The sequence below is a fragment of the Stegostoma tigrinum genome, chromosome 27 (assembly GCF_030684315.1).
Source record: "Stegostoma tigrinum isolate sSteTig4 chromosome 27, sSteTig4.hap1, whole genome shotgun sequence".
NCBI classification, from domain to species: Eukaryota; Metazoa; Chordata; class Chondrichthyes; order Orectolobiformes; family Stegostomatidae; genus Stegostoma; species Stegostoma tigrinum.
Genome location: NC_081380.1, coordinates 42,230,520 through 42,250,361, shown reverse-complemented (window position 1 = coordinate 42,250,361; position 19,842 = coordinate 42,230,520). Strand labels below are relative to the sequence as shown.

Below are 19,842 nucleotides of genomic sequence, written 5' to 3'. Positions count from 1 at the left end.
ACATACAACTTGTGTTTCAAATTCACCTTTCTTGCTCCCATCTAGTTGATTATATCCAATTTAATCTGGACAGCATGATTGGTACCCTGACTATCTCAACTGCCAAGGTTCTCAGTCTGTGGATAACTCCGGGAGGAGGACCAGACAAACATGGGGAAGGTACCACAATTTAGAACTTTGTAAATAAATCACAACAGACAGCAAACAGGCAGTAAGTGTATTAAGATTAATAAAAAATTTAACACTAATAAATCACAACATCTTAATCACATCAATGATTGTTAACTTACGCACAGCGTTAAGACCAACACAGAATACATCTAAGTTGAATTATTACAGAAGGGAAAACCCCATTTTATCCATTAATCCATTTCAGCAGCAATTAGGATGTTTAACAAAATAAAAAGTGAAAATAAAACCCAAACATTTGACAACCAGCAAATGTTAACACAATCATTTAAAAAAGCTAAAATAAAACATTGAAACAAAAGGAAAAATATTCATCCCAACATTGCACTTAAGTTGAAGAGGTTTCAGTTCTTGTCCCTGAAGCAGAGTTTGCTGTTTACACATCAGTCCTAATGCATCAGGGAAGTACAGTCTATCATCACCATCCGAAGTCAGATACACGGCGCCTTGTCTCTGGGTTCTTGGCAGAGGTGATTGCAATGACAGTGGGGGGGGGGGGGGGGGGGGTGTGTGGCGCGGTTGGTCCTTCCCATCTCTATGAGGTGGGTTAAGTGCATTCTCACCAGCTCAATTGAGTTTTGAGAGGCAGGCAGAATGCTACTGTCACAGGAGGCCCCAGGCTGATGCTGAGGAAACAGGAGTTCAAATCCCATCAGGGCAGCTGATGGAACTTTAATACAATTCATGAATCTGGAATGGAAGGCAAATTGAGCAGTGACCACAACAGTAATTGATGGTTCTTACAGCAAGCTGCCTGGCTGGTTCTTACAGCAAGCTGCCTGGCCTACGTGTGACTCCAGACCCATAACAATGTGCATGACTCTTAACTGCCTTCCGAAATGGCTGAAAAAGCCAGTTAGTTCTTAAGATGAAACAAAGAATTATGGATGCTGGAAATCTGAAGCCAAAACAGAAACTTCTGGAGAAACTCAGCAGGTCTGAGAACATCTGTGGAGAGATAAACAGAGTGAACTGGGCTTCAATACAATGACCAATGTCCAAATAGCTGAAGGCCATCACTTGGGTAAAGTTAACTGCTGGGTACCCTGTCCCAGTAGACTTCTCTATCCCAGTGAGAGTCCACATCCGACAACAGCAAGAGGCAGGATATCAGTCAAAAAGCATTCTGACAGAGTTAGGTTTGTCATTTACGTAAATAACTTAGGTGAGAACACTGGAGGCATGGTTAGTAGATTTGCAGATTACACCAAAATTGATGGTATAGAGAACAGTGAAGAAGGTTATCTATGATTACAAAGAGTTCTTGATCAATTGGGTCAAAGGGCTGAGGAGTGGAAGATGGATTTTAATTTGGATAATAAAGAATTCTTTAAAATTTGTGTCACGTATTGACAAGGTGGCTAAGAAGGTATTTAGCAAGCTCGCCTACATTGTTCAGACCTTGGAGTATTGGATTTGGGATGTCATGCTGAGGATGTTCAGGACAATGGTGAGGCCTCATCTGGAATACTATGCGCTGTTCTGGTTGCCCTGTTTTAGGTAGGATGTTATTCAACTAGAGAGGGTTCAGAAAAGATATACCACAACGTTTCCAGGAATGGAGGGTTAGAGAGATATAAAAATAGAATGGAAAGGCTGGGATGTTTTTCATTTGAGTGTAGGAGTTTGACTTTATTGAGATTTATAACATCATGACAGGCACGGACGAGGTGAATAGCAACGGTCTTTCTTACCTAGGGTGGGGGAGTTCAAAGCTAGGAGGCATATTTAGAGGATATGAGGGGCAACTTTTTTTTTTAAAACATAGAGAGTGGTTTGTATGTGGAATGAACAAAGAAAGTGGTAGCTGCAGGTACAGTTACAATGTTTAAAAGACATTTAGATAAACTCATGAATAGGAAAGATTTGCAGGGATATGGGCCAAGCACAGGCAGGGAGCACAAGTTTAGTTTGGGATTATGATTGGCATAGACTGGTTGGACTAAAGCGTTTGTTTCTGTGCTGTATCACTCTATCACCATGTATTGTACATTCAAACAAATCTGCTCAACCCCCATGCACTGCATTTGCAGACCTATCCTGGCACGCAGACAAGCAATGTTTTGATTTCAAACTCTTGTCCTTGCTTTCACATCCCTTGCTTCTCCCTATCACCTTAATTTCATGCTACGCATGACCCTATGCTCCTCCAATTCTGGCCTCCTGCGCACTTCCAATTTGTCTCTAGCGACACTGGAGTAAACTCTGGAATTTCTTCACTAAACTCATCTGTCTCTCTTCCTTTCCGCCAAGTCATTCCTAAATCAAGCATTCCTTCCTTTCAGCAAGTTCTCATCTACTGTCCTGTTATTTCCTAATGTGACTCTGACTCACATTTGTTTGTTAGGCATCTGTGAAAAGCCCTGGGACATGTTACACATTAAAGGTGCTATGCAAATGCAAGTTGTTGTTGCAAATCAATCAGTAAGGAGTTTCATAATATAAATATAGTATTATATAATAATAATAATAATGATATAATAAACAATATAATTTATTACCTTGTGATTAGGACTTGGCCCTCTCTTTGATTTAATTCAATGGGGAGCATGTCTCCTTACTGAAGTCTAGTTTAGTTAGTAAGATTTTATTCTTCACCCTCCCCAGTTCGTGTGGTGGGTGGTGCTGTTCTTAAACAACTTCTCAAAAATAGAAACATTTATTTCTCCCACCCTTATCAAGCACAATGCGCATAAAAACACATGGAAAGAAGTTAAGGCCTGATTTTCAAGCTACAAACTGAACCATGGTATAAAGCAGAAAATCTCCATCTGCTTCCTCTTCGAATCCTGCAACACAAACAAATAAATCACTTCCCCCCTACTGATTTTTGTATTTTAAGGAAATATAAATGGAAAATAATGGTGTCACAAGCCTCTGCTGTCTGAAGAGAGACACAGTTAACACCTCATATGGCTGATGACAGGGACATTCTGCTGAAGTTCTTTTTTGCCTTGCACTCCAGCATAAATGGACGAATGTCAAATTTCTAACAAGCATAATTGTTTATGCTACAGAAGAAATGGGATAGTGATTGGTTGGAAAGGCTGACTCCGATGAGCTGAGGCATTGCCATAGAAGTAGTAGTGGGGAACTACTGGCCCTCAAGCTCTTGGGCAATTAGCAAAGGGCTCAGAAGCAGCCAGCATTCAGACAAAGGGTCTCTTGCATTCTTCACAAACAAAAGCAATCTGTTCAAGTCTTGATAATAAAATGTGAGGCTGGATGAACACAGCAGGCCAAGCAGCATCTCAGGAGCACAAAAGCTGACGTTTCGGGCCTAGACCCTTCATCAGAGAGGGGGATGGGGGGAGGGAACTGGAATAAATAGGGAGAGGGGGGGAGGCGGACCGAAGATGTAAGCCTTTTTTTGTAAAGCCTATATTTCCCCATGTTTACTTCTCCATGACAGTGCCTCAGCCAGAATTGACTTTCAAGAAATCCACACCTTTTATTGCTTTTGGTATAAATAGCTGTGACTAACCAAAATTTTGCATTCTTGTACTAATCCTGATGAGAGAAGGATGCAAAACTTCAACCATATTCAGCACACAGCCATGCCATCTTCTAAGTGTGGATTCTTTGTTGATATATCACAATCTCTGTACCTACACCTCTTTTAGACCAACAGTGAACATAAACTCTAACAGCAAAAATTGACGTTCCACTGGTCACTAGCTTAAACATTTCCAGAATGCTCTATTCAAATGCTATGGGGTGGTGGGAGCAGATACCAATCATAACTTTCAAAAGTGAACAGGATTAATATTTAAAAAAGGAATGTGTGTTTTTAGGACTAAATGGATGTCTCATGCAGTGAGCCAGTACAGGCACATTGGACTGAATTGTCTCCTTCTGTGCTGTAAGATTCTGTGATTCAATGGTTTCAACTACATCATCTTAATAGAAATCCAACAGGTTGCTTTATAAACAGACTTGGATGAGTCAGTAACAAAAGATAAAAGTGTCACATTCATGACCAAATAGGAGAGTCTTGTCCCGAAATAACCAGACTCAGTCCTCGTGCACACTTCAAAGTTATTAACTTCAAAAGGCGAACATTTTCTGCAACCATAAATTATAGTTAACTGACAATGAACAAGCCTGAATGATTGGGAACTTCCTTGTTTTTGCTGCAGTGAATGTGGCATTTGCTTCTGTTCCAAAAATACTGAATTGACAGGGCAAAACTGGTATCATAAGCCGAAGGGTTTTCTTTGGCCTTGTTCCCCTCTCTGTCACCCACCTACCCCCCATGCCCTTCTCATCTCCATTCCTACTGATCTCTGCAGGGATAGTGTTCCAGAAACTTCTTCAACTGGGTTGGATAATCTGTCATGACCCCAGTCACTCCCAGTTCAAAGGCTCTCTTGAAGTCTTCCTCGTCATTTAAGACCCATATGTAAATCTACAGGAGACAAGAACAAGGAAGCTGATTACAGGTGGGGAGCAGGTCACAGGCTGTCAAACTAATCACCTTCTCAATACTGGTTTTGCGTCCCCATCAATAATATAAACACAGTCAGACTGGTGAAAGAAGACTGGAAAACAACAGAAAGATTGGAAGTTCTATCAAATAGACAGACCAGTAAACCTTGGAAAAGACATTATTTTTCCAAACTGGAATTCTGTATTTAGATGGCTTACCTCAAACATCTTCCACTTCATTTGAAGGTCTAAGATGGACCGTGTTTGCAGCGACATCATACATAAAGCTCTGGATGGGCGGGGTATGGAAAACGTTCCAAATGCTGCCCTCACCCGACAGCCTTTATGTGCAGCTGTATCAAGCTGTGTGTAGACCCTCAGTCTGCAAACACCAAGTGTCATTATGTACTGTGTACATGTCCACGGAGTTAAGAAGAATGGGGCTGGCCTTGGTGCTGCAGAAAGCTCCAAATAGTTGGACCATTCCGTTTCACCAGTACCTTCTGGAAAAAAAAAAAATCAACAAAACGCCTTTGTCCATGACTCCATCAGGAAGTGGTCAGCACGTAGCGTCCTTGAGACCTTGTGGGAAAAGGAGAGGGTTGGTCCTATCAGGTGATTCCCTGAGCAGACTGTCAAAGTAATTTGGCAGAATACTTCATCACCAGAACTTTCCACCAAGCAGAGACATAGCTTGGCTGGTGGTGAGATGGGCACTGCCCATCACCTCTGGAACACGTCTTTGCAAAGGAAGCCTGGAGAAAGATACAAGTTTTGCCGAGGCTAGTCCCGGGCAGCTCTGTGATGCAGGACCCTGTGCTATATGGTCCACTCCCTGGGACGTACAACAGGACAAACATTGATTGTGCCTGGAGGACCAACAACTTGGCAAAAGATCCTCTCTGGTCTGCCCAAAATTTGTTGGTCTTCCACAGCATGGAGTTGGCCTTGACCGAGTATTGCAGACTGGCACATCCAAGATAAAGGACTACGTGCTGAGTGAAGCACTAGAGCTCGGGGCAGCTGCTGCCAATGCACAGGTGGGAAAGACCACTAAGGTCTGAATTGGAAATCTGAAATCAAAGCAGGAAGTGCTGTCAAAAGTCAGCAGGTCTGGCAGTGTCTGTGCAGGGAGAGAGAGAAACAGAGTTAATATTGAGTCCTGTTTCAAAGTAGAGTTGAAATATTAACTCCATTTTTCTCTCTCTTCCTAGATGCTGCTAGACCTGCTAAGTTTCACCAGCAATTTCTGCTTTGATTTCAACCCATTGAGGAAGTGCTTCCAGATTTTGATTAAATAATTAAAATAAGACAAAGAACTTAGTCTTCTTCTGCAGAGCTCACAGATGTTGAAGTCACACAGGCATCACTGAATAAAATTGGATGTTTCACCTGAATTCCTCGTGCTTTCAGATGCTCGAACAGAGATTTCCTCATTAGCAAACTGAGTGGAAATGAGAAATACCACAATTAACTTTGGGATTCATATCCTCAGTAGACCTGAATTTACTCTTATGCAGCAGTTCAAGGGTTTTTGCAAAGACCAGAGAACTGAGCAGTGTGACAAACAGCTTCACTTTACCCCGGCTGAATTAAAAGAGCTACTGCAATACCTTCCAGCCACAGCACAGACCCATGTCATACCCAGCTCAGTGAGGGCGCTATGTCCCTCTAACCCTATTAATGATCAACATGCATTTCTGCAGAGCCCAAGAGCTCGCTGCACGAGTGCAAGATGGAGGCAACCCCCAGTCCCCCAAGATCTGAGCTCCCTCAATCTCAGCCTGTCATCAAAGGGAAATTGAGAAGTTAGTTTCCCCATAAAGAGGGACATGGAGAGTATAGCCGTGTGAGAGAGCGTGTGAGAGAGCGTGAGATTGTGAGAGACAGAGAGAGATACAGATGAGAACAAAAGGAAATAAGAGAAGAGAGTATTTGGCCCATTGAGCCTACTCTGTCATTCAGCAAGATCATGGCCGATCATCTCGCTCTTTCCACCCCCCATCCCCATAACCCTGGGTGTCATTTGTATCCAGTAAGAGAGAGAGAGACAGAGAGAGGGGGAATGAGGATGAGGATGGGAAAGGCAAACATAGAGGAACAAGCTACTTAGTGTCAATTCCATTGCAAGAACTCACGTGTCAGCGAGCCAAATCATAAACCGGTAAATCCTTGAAATCTTCTTTGAATCTTTTAACCTGGATGTGAAACAAAAATACATTATTTTGGGGAGGAAATGTAGCATCAATTTCCTGTTAATGCCTCACCTGCGTCAGCTGTAACAGGGACTCATGACATGTCCAATACTGCGAAAACATTGAGTGGCAGCATTATAGACCTCTCTAAATGAGGTCCGTCTCCAGAGACAGCAGCTAAAACGTACGACATTTGGTGCAGAGTGGAGTCTGTCATGTATGGTAGGGTGTAGTGGTTGCATGAACTGAAGATCAAAGCATTAAACTTCAGGAAAAAGACTGTGATCATTAAACTTCTGAATGTTAAAATTTAGGCTGTGTAATGTTGGCCATTTGGGTGTGAAATCAGACAGCAGTGTTTCACACTGAAGGTACAATTGGAAACACATGACCCAGAAGACTGTAGAAACTGGCGGGTCAGGTGAAATTCACCCAGACCGAGATTGATAGACTTTGTAAGGAGACTGAATGCAGGCAGGTTGACTGCTTTGCAAAGTACCTCTGCTCTGTTCACAAGAATGACCCTGACCTTTCAGATGCTTGCCATTTTATTATACTGTCTTGGTCCCACACTCATTTCTGTTGTTGGTTTGCTTGTTTTCCAATGAAGCCTACAGTCACTTGGAGGAGCAGCACCTCACTTTGTTTAGGCACTTTGTAGTCTTCTAGGCTCAACATCAGGTTCAACAACTTCACAGCACGAACTCTATAACTCTATCCTCCATTTTGTATCCCCTGCTGCCTCTCCCTCTGCACCACCTCTCTGTTCGTTGGTTGATTTCAGTTTTGCTTTCAGTAGAGCTGACTCATGTTCTGCAATTAACACCTACTGTGGATCTAAATCTCTTCTCTACATTCACTACCACTTCCCTTGCCTTTGGTTTTCTGACACCAGTGAACTCTAATACCACTTGCTTTTCTGTTCTATTTGCTCTTTCCCACCTTTACTACAAAAAACCCCATCACTTTTCCACCTATTTTCCAATTGCAAAGATTCATCAACTCTTGAAACAATAACTCAACTTTTCTTTCCACAGATCTGCCAGACCTGTTGAGTCTTTCCAGCATTCCCTGCTTTTATTTCGGATATCCAGCATTTTGCTTTTGTTACTAGAGTTGTGCTTGGCCATAGAATCAAGGGAGATGAAACAATGGCAGGTAAAATCAACTGGCAGAATAGGCTTGAGGGGCCGAATGGCATACTCCTCCTCCTGTGTTCCTTTACTGATTCTCCTAAATCCTGCTGTATTGACATACCTGTTACAAAACTGATGTTGCTGGAGGTAAGCTACAGGAGAAATAGAGTCAGTGGGTTTGGTGAAGGGTCATGAACAACTTCTAAAAAATACTGCAGACAAAGTGGAAATATTCAAGCAGGATTGCACTGTCGCTCATGCCTGTTGTAGTTGGGGTGTGGAGTAACAACATAATCAGTCAATGACCCCAATTCCTACTGGGTGAACAGGTGGGTGATCCACTCCAAAGCTTAGCATGATGCAGAGAACACTAATGCTTGCAAACCCATAGCACAACTGTGTATGTTTGGGAGGTGGGAGGTTAATGACATCTAACGGGGAGAAGAGCAAACAGAAGGCATGACAAGAATTAGTCACGCCACTGATGTAAAGGAATCAACTTGCCATATTTAACACTACTAATTCATCCAAATGACCTTCCAATGACAATGTCAATCTGTTCCACACTGCTGATTTACTCTTACAATGCCAATCCACCCAACAGGGTGTTACTACAGCAACACTGACCTACTCAATGGCTGTGCAGATGGCAACAAAATCCAATCCCGACACCAGCTCTCCTGGCATAGGCATACTGCCCTGTGGCTGAGTGCAGACTTGTCTCAATCTAAGAGTTCACTTACTTCAGCATTATGGAGGGCATGGGGATCTCCAGGAACTGCTCCCGAATCGGGAAGAAAGGCAGGAGCCCCGTGTAAAACAACCCTAGAAGTAGAAGCACTCGCTGCAGACTGAACAAGATTGGAATATTCGGATTCTGTTAAGGAAGCAAAGAGCAAAGCACATCAGGCAAGGATCGACAAGTTACAAAGCTTGTATGTAATCAGCACAGCCAGTCCTTGCCTGTCTGAACATACCAATTAGGAGAAGACAGACATTCTGTCCTTCAATCCTGCTCTGCCATTCAATAAAATGATAACTGATCAGTTTGTTTTTCAAATTCCACATTCCCAGCTACTCCTGATAACTTTAGATTCTCTTCTACCCAGCAAGAGTCTATCAACACCTGCCTTAAAATTATTCAGTGACAGAAATTCAACCAAGACTCCTTAGACAGCATGCTCCATCTCGATGATCAGAGGCAGCAGATACATGGGAGCATCGCTATCTGAAACATCCTCTCCAAGCCATTCACCATGCTGACTCAGAAATATATCACTGTTCCTTCACTGGGTCAAAGTCCTGAAATTCCCTCCCTAAGGGTATTGTGGGTCAACCTACAGCATGTGGACTGCAGCACTTAAAAACAGCATCTCACTATCATCTATTTTAAGGGCAACAACAGATACACAATATTCCAAGTGACACTCATATTCCAAGGAAAAATATAAAAGAAAAGACCCCAACTACACTTGGCCATGCAGCCACTGTTGTATAAACAAAACAGACAGTTTGCATTGAAACATCGATGATCTGTGAGATCAGTTAATTGGTACTCCTTAGCATTGAAGAGTAGATATATTGGCCAAACACCAGGAGAACTTCCTGTTCTTCCAACAGCAATGTGAATCTTTACTATCCATTGGTAGCCCTGGTTTACAGGAGCTAAACTTTAACACTTTCACCACTCTGCCAGTAAAGAGGTTTCTTCTGAATTCCCTATTGGATCTCTTGGCGTATCTCCTTTTTATTTCTTTAATTATTCACAGGGCATTGCTAGCTAATAGCATTTATAGCCCATCCCTAATTGCTCAGAGGGCAGTTAAGAATCAATCACATTGTTCTGGGTCTGGAGTCACATGTAGGCCAGACTAGGTAAGGATGGCACTTTCCTTCCCTAAGGACATTAGTGAACTAGATGGGTTTCTCTAACAACAATGGATTCACAGTTATCGTTAGACTCTTAATTCCAGATATTTATTGAATTCAAATTGCACCATCTGCCATGGTGGGTGGTGGGGGGGGGGGGGGGGGGGGGGGATGATTGAAACCTGGGTCCCTTGAACATTACCTGGATCTCTGAATTAACAGTTCAGCGATAATAGACAATAGGTGCAGGAGTAGGCCATTCGGCCCTTCGAGCCAGCACCACCATTCATTATGATCATGGCTGATCATCCACAATCAGTATCCTAATGCCACGAGGCCATCTCCCTCCTTATTGCAGCAAGACTTACCACCTTGTAACATTTCTTCACAATATTGTTACTGGTGTTGCCCCAGACAGTGATGTCCTGTCGATTAAATTCCTTCACCAAATCTGATACCTGCCAGACAACAGACACACCAAACCCCGTGAAGTTAGGACATTCAGAAAACCCAGAGACATTAACCAGTTTCATTACACAACTTTCCACTTAGTAACATCAAGACTTTGTTAAATAAAATGAAGTCACACTTTGTGATGGTCCTCCAATGACATCTCAATATTACCATTACCTTACCCCTCCCTCTGTTGTCACCTTCAGAATCTCACCTACATTGTGCTCTAATTCAGACACCTGTCACCATCCAGTATGATGGAGCCACCAAGGTACTAGTGCCTATCGCTGGGTTTTTGTCTTTATTCTTTCATGAGATGTGGAAACAAGATGAACATTTGTTGCCCACCCCTCATTAACCTTGAATAGAGTGGCTTGTTCAGCCATTTCAGAGGACACTTGAGAAATGTCCACATGCATGTGGATCTGGAATCACATGTAGGCCAGACCAGGTAAGGACAGATTTTATTTCCCCCTAAAGGATGAGTGAACATCACTTGATTGTCTAACAACACTTGACCCTAACTTTACAGTAACCATTCCTAGTTTTATTTTAACTTTACCAGCTGTTATAGTGAGACTTGAACCCACGACCCTTAAGAATTAGCCTGGGCCTTTGGTTCACTGGTTCATAACCATGACACCAAGGTCCACCCCACCCCCTACTCTGCACACTGTGGGATGCTGTAAATTGTTAATTAAAAAGAGAAAGTTTCGAGGCCAAAGTTTGGGCTGAGAGAGCGTATCGGACAGTTCTTGCAAAAGAAGGGCTGAATTCACCGAATCAGTGCTGGAAACCTCAGGAGGTCAGACAGCATCTGTGAAGAGGAATGAAAGAGAGTTAATGCTCCAGAATAGGATAATCACATCAGGAGCAATCCTGATACTAGTCAAACTTAAAATGTGAGCCTTGTTGTTGTCCCTCCAGAGACTGCTTGCATTGCTGAGTGTTTGTCAATATTTCTTCATCTTACATGTTAATAAGAAGTTTATTTTTTTCCCTTTTCGTTACCTTTTCAATAAGAGCATCATTGTTGACCTTGATGTCAATGTTAATGGGAATCTTTGGAAAGGCTTCAAATACATCCCGCAGGAGAGGGATCTTTCTTTCTTCTCCACCCACACAGAAGCTATCTAAAATAAAAGGACCAACAATCAGCCATAGAATGAATGGTAGCACTGGACTTGTTGCACAAAGTCATATTGCACCACAGTGCACACAGGCTAAACAGTTACCAAGGGATGCCATTTGATGGGAAGGGGATAGGACTGACTCTTTCGCTTGTGACATTCAGACTTCTGTGCATCAGAGCCTTCTGACAGAGGCACAGCACTTTGAAGCCATCCCCGCTTCTCTCCCACAAGTACACATTCCTAGTTCCTACAATGTCAGTCCTACACTGGTCTCTTGTACATCACACCACCCCCATTATCCTTCTCTCCTCCTTTACTGGCCTTGTCTTCAACTTCATGGGTCCCAAACTCTGGAAGTACCCCAAATTACTCTTCCATACCATTAAAGTCACTCATTTAAACTCATCATTTTGAGCAAGCCTTTCATCCAAATGTGTGAACATGTAAATCAGGAGTGGGGCAGGCCATTCAGTTTCTCGAGCCTGCCCCATCATTCAAAGAGATCACAACTGGTCTGATTACTCAACATTCCTGTCTATTTCTCTATAATTAGGGGAATCACTATTACACTCTACAGGAAATTCAGGAGAAATTGCTCAATCCAGGAAATGGAGAGTGGGGATCTTGCTACCACAGACAGAAATTAATATGAATATCATCTGGGGAGGGGAAGGAGGAGAATTGGATAGGAACACAAACAGAAAAGAACCAAGGGAGTTAAAATTGTTTCAGAGATAGTAGGAACTGCATGTGCTGTAGAATCTGAGATAACAAAGTGTAGAGCTGGATGCTAGACCCAAAACGTCAGCTTTCCTGCTCCTCTGATGCTGCTTGGCCTGCTGTGTTCATCCAGCTCAACACCTTGTTATCTAAGGACCAAGGGATATGCCGACAGATGGGTTGGAAGACGTGGTCAAGGAAAATCTGTTCCCAGTGGCTGATGGTACAAGGACTGGGGTGGGGACCTCAGAACTTTAGTTGGGCATCAGTAATTTCAAAAGGAAACAGAGTGGAGACTGGGGCCCTGTATCAGTTCAATAATCATGATATATCCAAAATCTGCCGACTGATATCCCACTGTGGGCTCCATCCCACTACTTTTACATGTTCAGCAGAAAAATAACAATGTACAGAGGACTGTGGCTACTTTAGTCACCATTATTGACTAATTATGAGAAGAAACCAACGGTGCAGTGGGATGGTTTAAATTAGCATTCACATGCTGAAATCTATCAGAATACAATTCAACCAGAGACAATAACCTTATCCACAGGTCACAAAGTTGGTGCTGTACATCATAAAGTATATGCTCTCTCTAATGTCACACAAAACTTGCTCACTTCTAAAGATCAGCTAACATTACTGCACAAAACATTACAGGAGAGATTCTTGGCCAGAATGGTTTCAGCATTTAGTGAGATGGTGTAAGCCGCCCATGTGTTTGGGGGTGGGGTGGAGGGCTGGAGGGTGACTGCTTTGCAGGGACACTGCAGCCTTAGGCTGCTTCACTAGCTAACGCAACGTGCAGATCTTCTCACCTTTCTTGAAAGAGACATGCAGCCTGCAATGGTAAGGCGGGGGAGCTCCTGAAAGAGGTTGGCATTGGGCAGGAAGAGGGGATGGGGGATGGGAAAGGAAAAAAAAACAGATTACATGTCTACATCAACTATCTGAGCCTTGAGTCACTTGATACACCTCACCACTTTCTCGTTCCAAAAATAGAAGTCAACAGTCACAGAACAGTCAAGAGACAAGTTCAATGTACAAACGTTGAGGGAGGAGGTGTCACGCCCATCCCAGGATCCAAGATTGATTGAGTAGGCAGAGGCAAACTGTTTCCACTGATAAAAGGCTGACAGCCACATGTTTGAGATAATTGGCAGAAGACCCCGATGGGGTCTCTCCCTCACCCCCATCCCAGGCCAAGACGACTTTCCAAGCGGAGGCTTGGGGACTGCTTTGCAGAACACCTACGCTCAGTTCGCAATAAACAGCTGCACCTCCCAGACGTGAACCATTTCAACTTCCCCTCCTATTCCTCAAACATGTCCATCCTGGCCTCCTGCAGTGCCACAACAATGCCACCCAAAGGTTGCGGGAACAGCAACTCCTATTCCGCCTGGGAACCCTGCAGCCCAATGGTATCAATGTGGATTTCACAAACTTCAAAATCTCCAACAACCACCTTCCCCACCCCTCTCCCCCCCCCCCCCCCCCCCCCCCCACCCCCCCCACCACTGCATCCCAAAACCAGCCCAGCTCGTCCCTGCCTCCCTAACCTATTCTTCGTCTCTCCTATCCCCTCTCCCACCTCAAGCCGCACCTCCATTTCCTACCTTCTAACCTCACCCCACCCCCCCACCCCCCCCCCCCCCGGACTGACCTATCCCCTCCCTTCCTCCCCACCTACACTCACCTCTACAGGCTCCATCCCCACCCCTTTAACTTGTCTGTCTCCTCTCCACCTATCTTCTCCTCTATCCATCTTTGATCCACCTCCCCCTCTCTCCCTATTAATTTCACAACCCTGTCCCCATCCCCCTTTTCTGATGAAGGGTCTAGGCCCGAATGTCAGCTTTTGTGCTCGTAAGATGCTGCTTGGCCTACTGTGTTCATCCACCTGCATACTTTGTTATCTGGGGTTGTAAGTCATGTGATTGAGCCTTCTGAAATTAATCTAATCAGGATTGGGAGCGCTGCTGCTTCACTATGAGATTGTTCTTCATGAGACGTTGAACACTTTTGAGTTATTCCACAGTTGTGCAAGTTGCTACAGAAATGCAGTCTTTCTTTTCTGCAAAGATAGAGGGAGCCTCATCTGCAGTCTCCTGAAAGCAATCCTCCCCGTTCGAGACCAGGACCAGAATCAGCTCGAGGTTTGGAGCTGAACTCCTGAAGTGGGCCTTGGACCTTCCGATATCAGGGACAGGTCTGCTACTAACATGCAAGACTTGGTGGTGACAGCAGTCAGCAATGACTTGGGTATCATTCAACCCAAATTGTCATTCCAAGAATTTCAACTGTCATTTCAGACTGTTGTCAGGAATTAATGTGACAGGACAGACCCTGAGTCTGTCTCCTTGCCTCAACCCTCCCATCTTGGTACTTACCCAGCTGAGAATCTTCTTCTCTGTGCCTATCCTAAATTTGCCCGGTGCAGCTTTGAACTGATTGCCATCCTGTGGCAGTGATTTTTTCCAAATGTTGAACTCCTAACCCAAGCCTTTATGCAAGGATGTATGATTGAACATTGCACAATAGGACATTCAACAGGACAGTCAGAACAGCAGCTGGGTGGCCAGGTTTTAAAACTTGCAGGTTTAAAAATGCTGTTAGAGGCTGCCCGATTCCAATCATTATTCATCTTGCATTAGGTTGGGTCATAAGGGGGAAAAAGAACTTGCATTGCTATAGTGCCAATCACAACATACCAAAAACATTTCACAGCTAATTAAATATCTTGGACATAATATACATCAGGCCATTTTTAGAGGTGTGAATTTTATCTGGGGAGACTTGGCATTTTGCTTGTTTTTTTATTGTGCAAGGGTTTCAAAGCTCTGGACAAACAGCAGGCATCCTGTATCAGTTCAGTAATCATGATGGGTCCAGAGAATGAAGGGTTCCAAGTCACTCCAGAACATGAGCAAGTCATACAGGCCAATGTGTACAACATACACGCTGCACCGTTGGAGCTTCGGTACACAGGGAGCGCCGCACCGTCGGAGCTTCGGTACCGAGGGAGCGCCGCACCGTCGGAAGGTTTCTACTGAGGGAGCACTGCACTGCCAGCAACGTGTTGTCAGAAAGACAGCGCTGAGGGAGGAGCAGCAGATCAAGGGGCAATATCATTGCAACAATATATAATGCTGCCTATGCCTTTGCTCATGGGATCCGAGAGATGTCTTGCTACTGTTTCAGCTAAGAGCTAAATGTGCTATTCACTATTTCTTCCTCGACCAGTGCAGGACTGCCCTTTTGTATTGTTCCTGCAATCTTGCTGTGCGCAATATGGCTGATCACATTTAATGAAAGACAATTTACTGTACACAAGAAAGATGCTGCTAAGTTAAATGAAGTTCTATGCCAGGTAGTGCAAAGTGACAAAATCTATTTAAGGAAAATACAAGAGCTGCTTAAGATAGCTTTCATAAGTTTGCCACTTACTGCGAAAGTGAGGTCAGCTATGTCCACATCAACTCCAGTGGTTCTTTTCAAATTGTCATCATGTGACACAACCACTTGGCCATCTTTGGTAATGTGACAATCAAGCTCCAGCATCTCTGTTCCCAACTGCACGGCACTGGAAGAGTTAAACAGCAAACAACACTCCCTTTACAAATAGCAAGAAAGCTGGTCCAATTGTAAATTTCTATTTTGCTCAATGATAAGATGCAAATGTTGTTTTAAAAAATGGCAGCTCTGTCACCCCCAGTGCTAGCTGCCTGGACAGCTTTAGTCAGCCGTTCTAATCTTGATAAATAACATCGAGACTGTTAAATGTCAAATTGTCTGCACTGTCCTGTCCTTGCTTCTGTCTCAAGAATTTATCCCATTTTCCCTTGAAATGCTGCTCTTACCTGCACCAAAAGCATTTCAACAATGCTCAAATTTCTCCTGCTCTCACTCTATTCTCATATGGCAATGCTTGATTTTTAAAAATTAATCATTTCTTTTACCAGTTTCCCCAAAAATAAATATGTCTTAGAATCATAAGGATAGCAGGCTGAGGCCATTTAGCCCACCAAATTCATGCTCACAGTCCATCAAAACTCTTCACAACTTTAAAAAAATCTACTAAATCTCATCAGTCTCCTCTGTTCCCAGAAAAGTGGATTTCTTCACCCAGTGTGGAGAGGACCACAGCATAAAATTGGAGAGATCTTGCTTTAAGCTTATAGGACTTGGATCCAAAACATCCAAAGTAGTGTGCGCAACTTTGGTCTTTATAACTGAAGAATGGTACATTTGCAAGAAAGAGGCTGTGGCAAAGGTTCACTAAATGCAAGTCGGGAATGCAAGGGCTATCTTCATAAGAATAATTGAGTAGACTGGGCCTACAAGAAAAGTGATTTCCTTTATTAGAGAGAATCAGGTAAAAAGATCAGGTCAGCATCCTAGAAATGTCACGAACAGATCCCAATTCCAGTTACAATTCATCAACCACTAACTGTTCAGAGATTCTCATCCCACCTAGATTCTTATATTAAATTGACATTTTCAGAGATGTTATTACACACCTTTGGAGCAGGTGGAATTTGAACCTTGACCTCCTATCACTGCACAATAAGAGTTCCCACACCTAATCTTCCATTACTTTATTTCATTGTTTGCAAATAACCTCAATAACAGGATCATATGCTAAACTGGATTGCAATGGGCTTATGTGATGAGGCATCAACTTTTGTCCAATCATGCTCTTGTGAAATGCATTGGGATGTTAAAGGTGCTATATAAATGCAAGTCATTACAGTAACCTAACGTGTAGGGGCAAAAACACCATTAACATCTTAGAATTGTTATCTGAAGTAACAGTTCACATTACAGCTTTTAAACATAGTCACTCTGTGTTGCTAATTGATTATGTCGTTTCAATTTGATCCACTTTCCCTCAAAAATCCAGTCAATGAGTCTTGAACCTGCTTTCCATTGACATTGCCTCATTAGGGCACCTTTGGAGGTAAAAAGCCCCCAGTCAAAATGTTTCCTCAATAGCATCCATGGCTCCGAGTAGCAGTTTTCTCAGAGAATGCTAATGGCTCAAGTTCCACAAAACAGAAAGCACAAACAGAAAGGCTACCTATTTCCACGTGGTACAGTGGGAGTGCTGCATCATCAGAACCAATATCTTTTGGACAAGGGTTTAAACTAAAGCCCCACCTGTATTCATGGGCACTTTTGCCAAAAAGCAGCAGAGGAATATTGTCCAGTGTCTGGACTAATAGTTTCATCTCAATAAACTAATGATCTGGTCATCTTATTGCATTACCGTTGTGTGGAATTTTTCTGTTCATAACGTTGTTGCCAACCTCCCTACTGTCTCATTACTGCTGGGAGGTCATGGGAAAGAAAGAGAAGGGCTGACAAACATTAGTATTGAAATTGACTGTAAATAAAAATCACAGAATCTCTCAACACAGGCTGAGGCCATTCAACCCATTATGCCTATGCTGGTTCTTTGAAAGAGCTATTCAATTAGTCCTTGGCCCTCTGCCCACAATTCTGGAAATGTTTTCCAACATTTTTCCAATTTTCTTTTCAGGTAGTATATTCCAGACCTTTACATCTCGGCATAGATTCAAATTTAATTTTCCATCGGGGTCTTCTGCCAATTATCTCAAACATGTGGCTGCCAGCCTTTTTAAATCAGTGGAAACAGTTTGCCTCTGCCTACTCAATGTCCTTTATGGTTTTGAACTTGGTAATTTTGGGGGGGGGGGGGGTGGGACAATCCCAACCTCTCCCATCTATTCACACAAAATCTTTCATCTCTGGTATCATTCCATCCACGGGAAGCCTTGTGCTGCAGTGGGTAGCATCCTTTCCTTCAGCTCAGGAGCTTTGGTTTCAAGTTCCTGCCCAGGATCTGATGACCATGGAAGGTGCATTCACATCTTGGCCAGAGGTTCCGTAAAGTCACTATACATATCATACAACTGCTCTTTCGGTAGCGCCATTTAACCTGAGGTTCACCACACCTCAGGCAAGGGGAGAGGTTGAGAAGGAGAGTCCTTCAAGGTAATCTCAGCCGGTGTGAGTAACGACCTGAAAATCCTTCCAAAATACACCAATGGAGGGTGGTAGAGGCCACGTGATGGAAAGTAATTATAGCCTCTGTTATCACCAGCCATAGTGCCAGGTTATCATGTGCATTTACAAATGTATGCTGCCACAGCAACTCAGAAACCTCACTTGGCAGCAGTCTGCAGAGAAGTGGATGACTTGTGCCAATGTTTGTCCTGGCTAGGCTAGATTCAGGAAAATCCTCTTTGCCCTACCGGAGGTCATTGCACTGTCAGTCACAGAGCTGTACGGCATGGAAACAGACCCTTCAGTCCAACTCATCCCTGCCAACCAGGTAACCTAAATTAATCTAATCCCATTTGCCAGCATTTGGCCCATATCCCTCTAAACTATTTCTATTCATATACCCATCCAGATGCCTTTTAAATGTTTAACTGTGCCCACCTCTATCACTTCCTCGGGCAACTCATTCCATACACGCATCACCCTATGTGAACAAGTTGCCCATTAGGTTCCTTTTATATCTTTTCCCTCTCACCTTAAACCTTTGCCCTCTAGGTTTACGTTCCCCCACTCCAAGGAAGAGACCTCGGCTATGCACTCTATCCAAGCCCCTCATGATTTTTCTAAGCATCTACAAAAGGTCACCCTTCAGTCTCCAACACTTCAGGGAAAATAGCCCCAGCCCATTCAGTCTCTCGCTATAGCTCAAACCCACCAAGCCTGGCAACATCCTGGTAAATCTCTGCTGAACCCTGTTGAGTTTCACAACATCCTTCCTGTAGCAGGGAGACCGGAACTGAATGGAGTATTCCACAAGTGGCCTAAATAATGTCCTGTACAGCCACAACATGACCACCTACACTCAATGCACTGACCAATTAAAGCAAGCATACAAACGCCTTCTTCACTACCTTGTCTATCTGGGATTTCACTTTCAAGGAACCTGCATTACAAGGTCTCTTCACAGAACTGCCTTTGAACAGAGAACCCCAGAAGAAGACATCATTCAATTTTTTGGCCTCTTTTCTGTAATACTCCAGCTGGGACTGGTTGTACAGGACTTGAATCCTGCTGACAGGAGAGACACAGTGCTGAAGCTTTTCATTGTACATACATTAGGACAAAAGCAACGATGCTGATTGGCTGAGGGGCTGCCATACAGAAATAAATAGGCACTAATACACACCCAGTAATACAAAAAGAAAAGTCCAAGTTTTAAACATGAATGAGAGTTGACTTGCCAATCATCAGCAGCCTTTTCTTCTGCAGTCGGAATTGTTGAGATTGTACGAAATTTGGTATTGCTAATTGTCCTGACTGGGGGAAGATTAAGTAGAACCGTCTTGCTACATTTCGGCTCTTAGAAGGATGTGAAGGGTGAATTTAAGAAAAACAAGGAAAATTAACATCCTGTTGTTCTTTGTTACATTAAACTTTAATCTGTTTCAAATGAGCATTAAGATTTAATGGTGTTTCTTCAACTCATTCCTTGTTAGAGGAACCAACCTATGCTTCTCTTGTTTTAAGAAGGCAAAGCAATGATTATGACATTACATTAATTATACAACCGATACCATCACAGCTATTTGTTCCTGTATTCCTGTCCAAATTCCACCCCCGCCCTCTTTTCCTGAAGGCGATGACTCATTCTGTAGCACAGCTTCACATCCTTCCTATACCTCACAGGAGGCC

The 19,842-nt window shown here is 43.3% G+C and overlaps 1 protein-coding gene across 1 annotated transcript in view; it reads right to left on the bottom strand.

Moving 5' to 3' along the window:
• Positions 1–202: 202 nt before the first annotated feature.
• Positions 203–19,842, bottom strand: part of gdpd1 (glycerophosphodiester phosphodiesterase domain containing 1) — a 42,269-nt gene continuing 22,629 nt past the window's right edge. Inside the window, exons 4-11 of the mRNA XM_059655403.1 lie at positions 15,567–15,706; positions 12,942–12,986; positions 11,282–11,403; positions 10,186–10,275; positions 8,692–8,825; positions 6,756–6,815; positions 6,010–6,061; positions 203–4,597 (exon numbers count right to left, since the gene is read on the bottom strand). Coding sequence (XP_059511386.1) covers positions 4,466–4,597; positions 6,010–6,061; positions 6,756–6,815; positions 8,692–8,825; positions 10,186–10,275; positions 11,282–11,403; positions 12,942–12,986; positions 15,567–15,706 — 775 coding nt within the window. The 3' untranslated portion in view covers positions 203–4,465. The remainder of the gene's footprint in view (positions 4,598–6,009; positions 6,062–6,755; positions 6,816–8,691; positions 8,826–10,185; positions 10,276–11,281; positions 11,404–12,941; positions 12,987–15,566; positions 15,707–19,842) is intronic.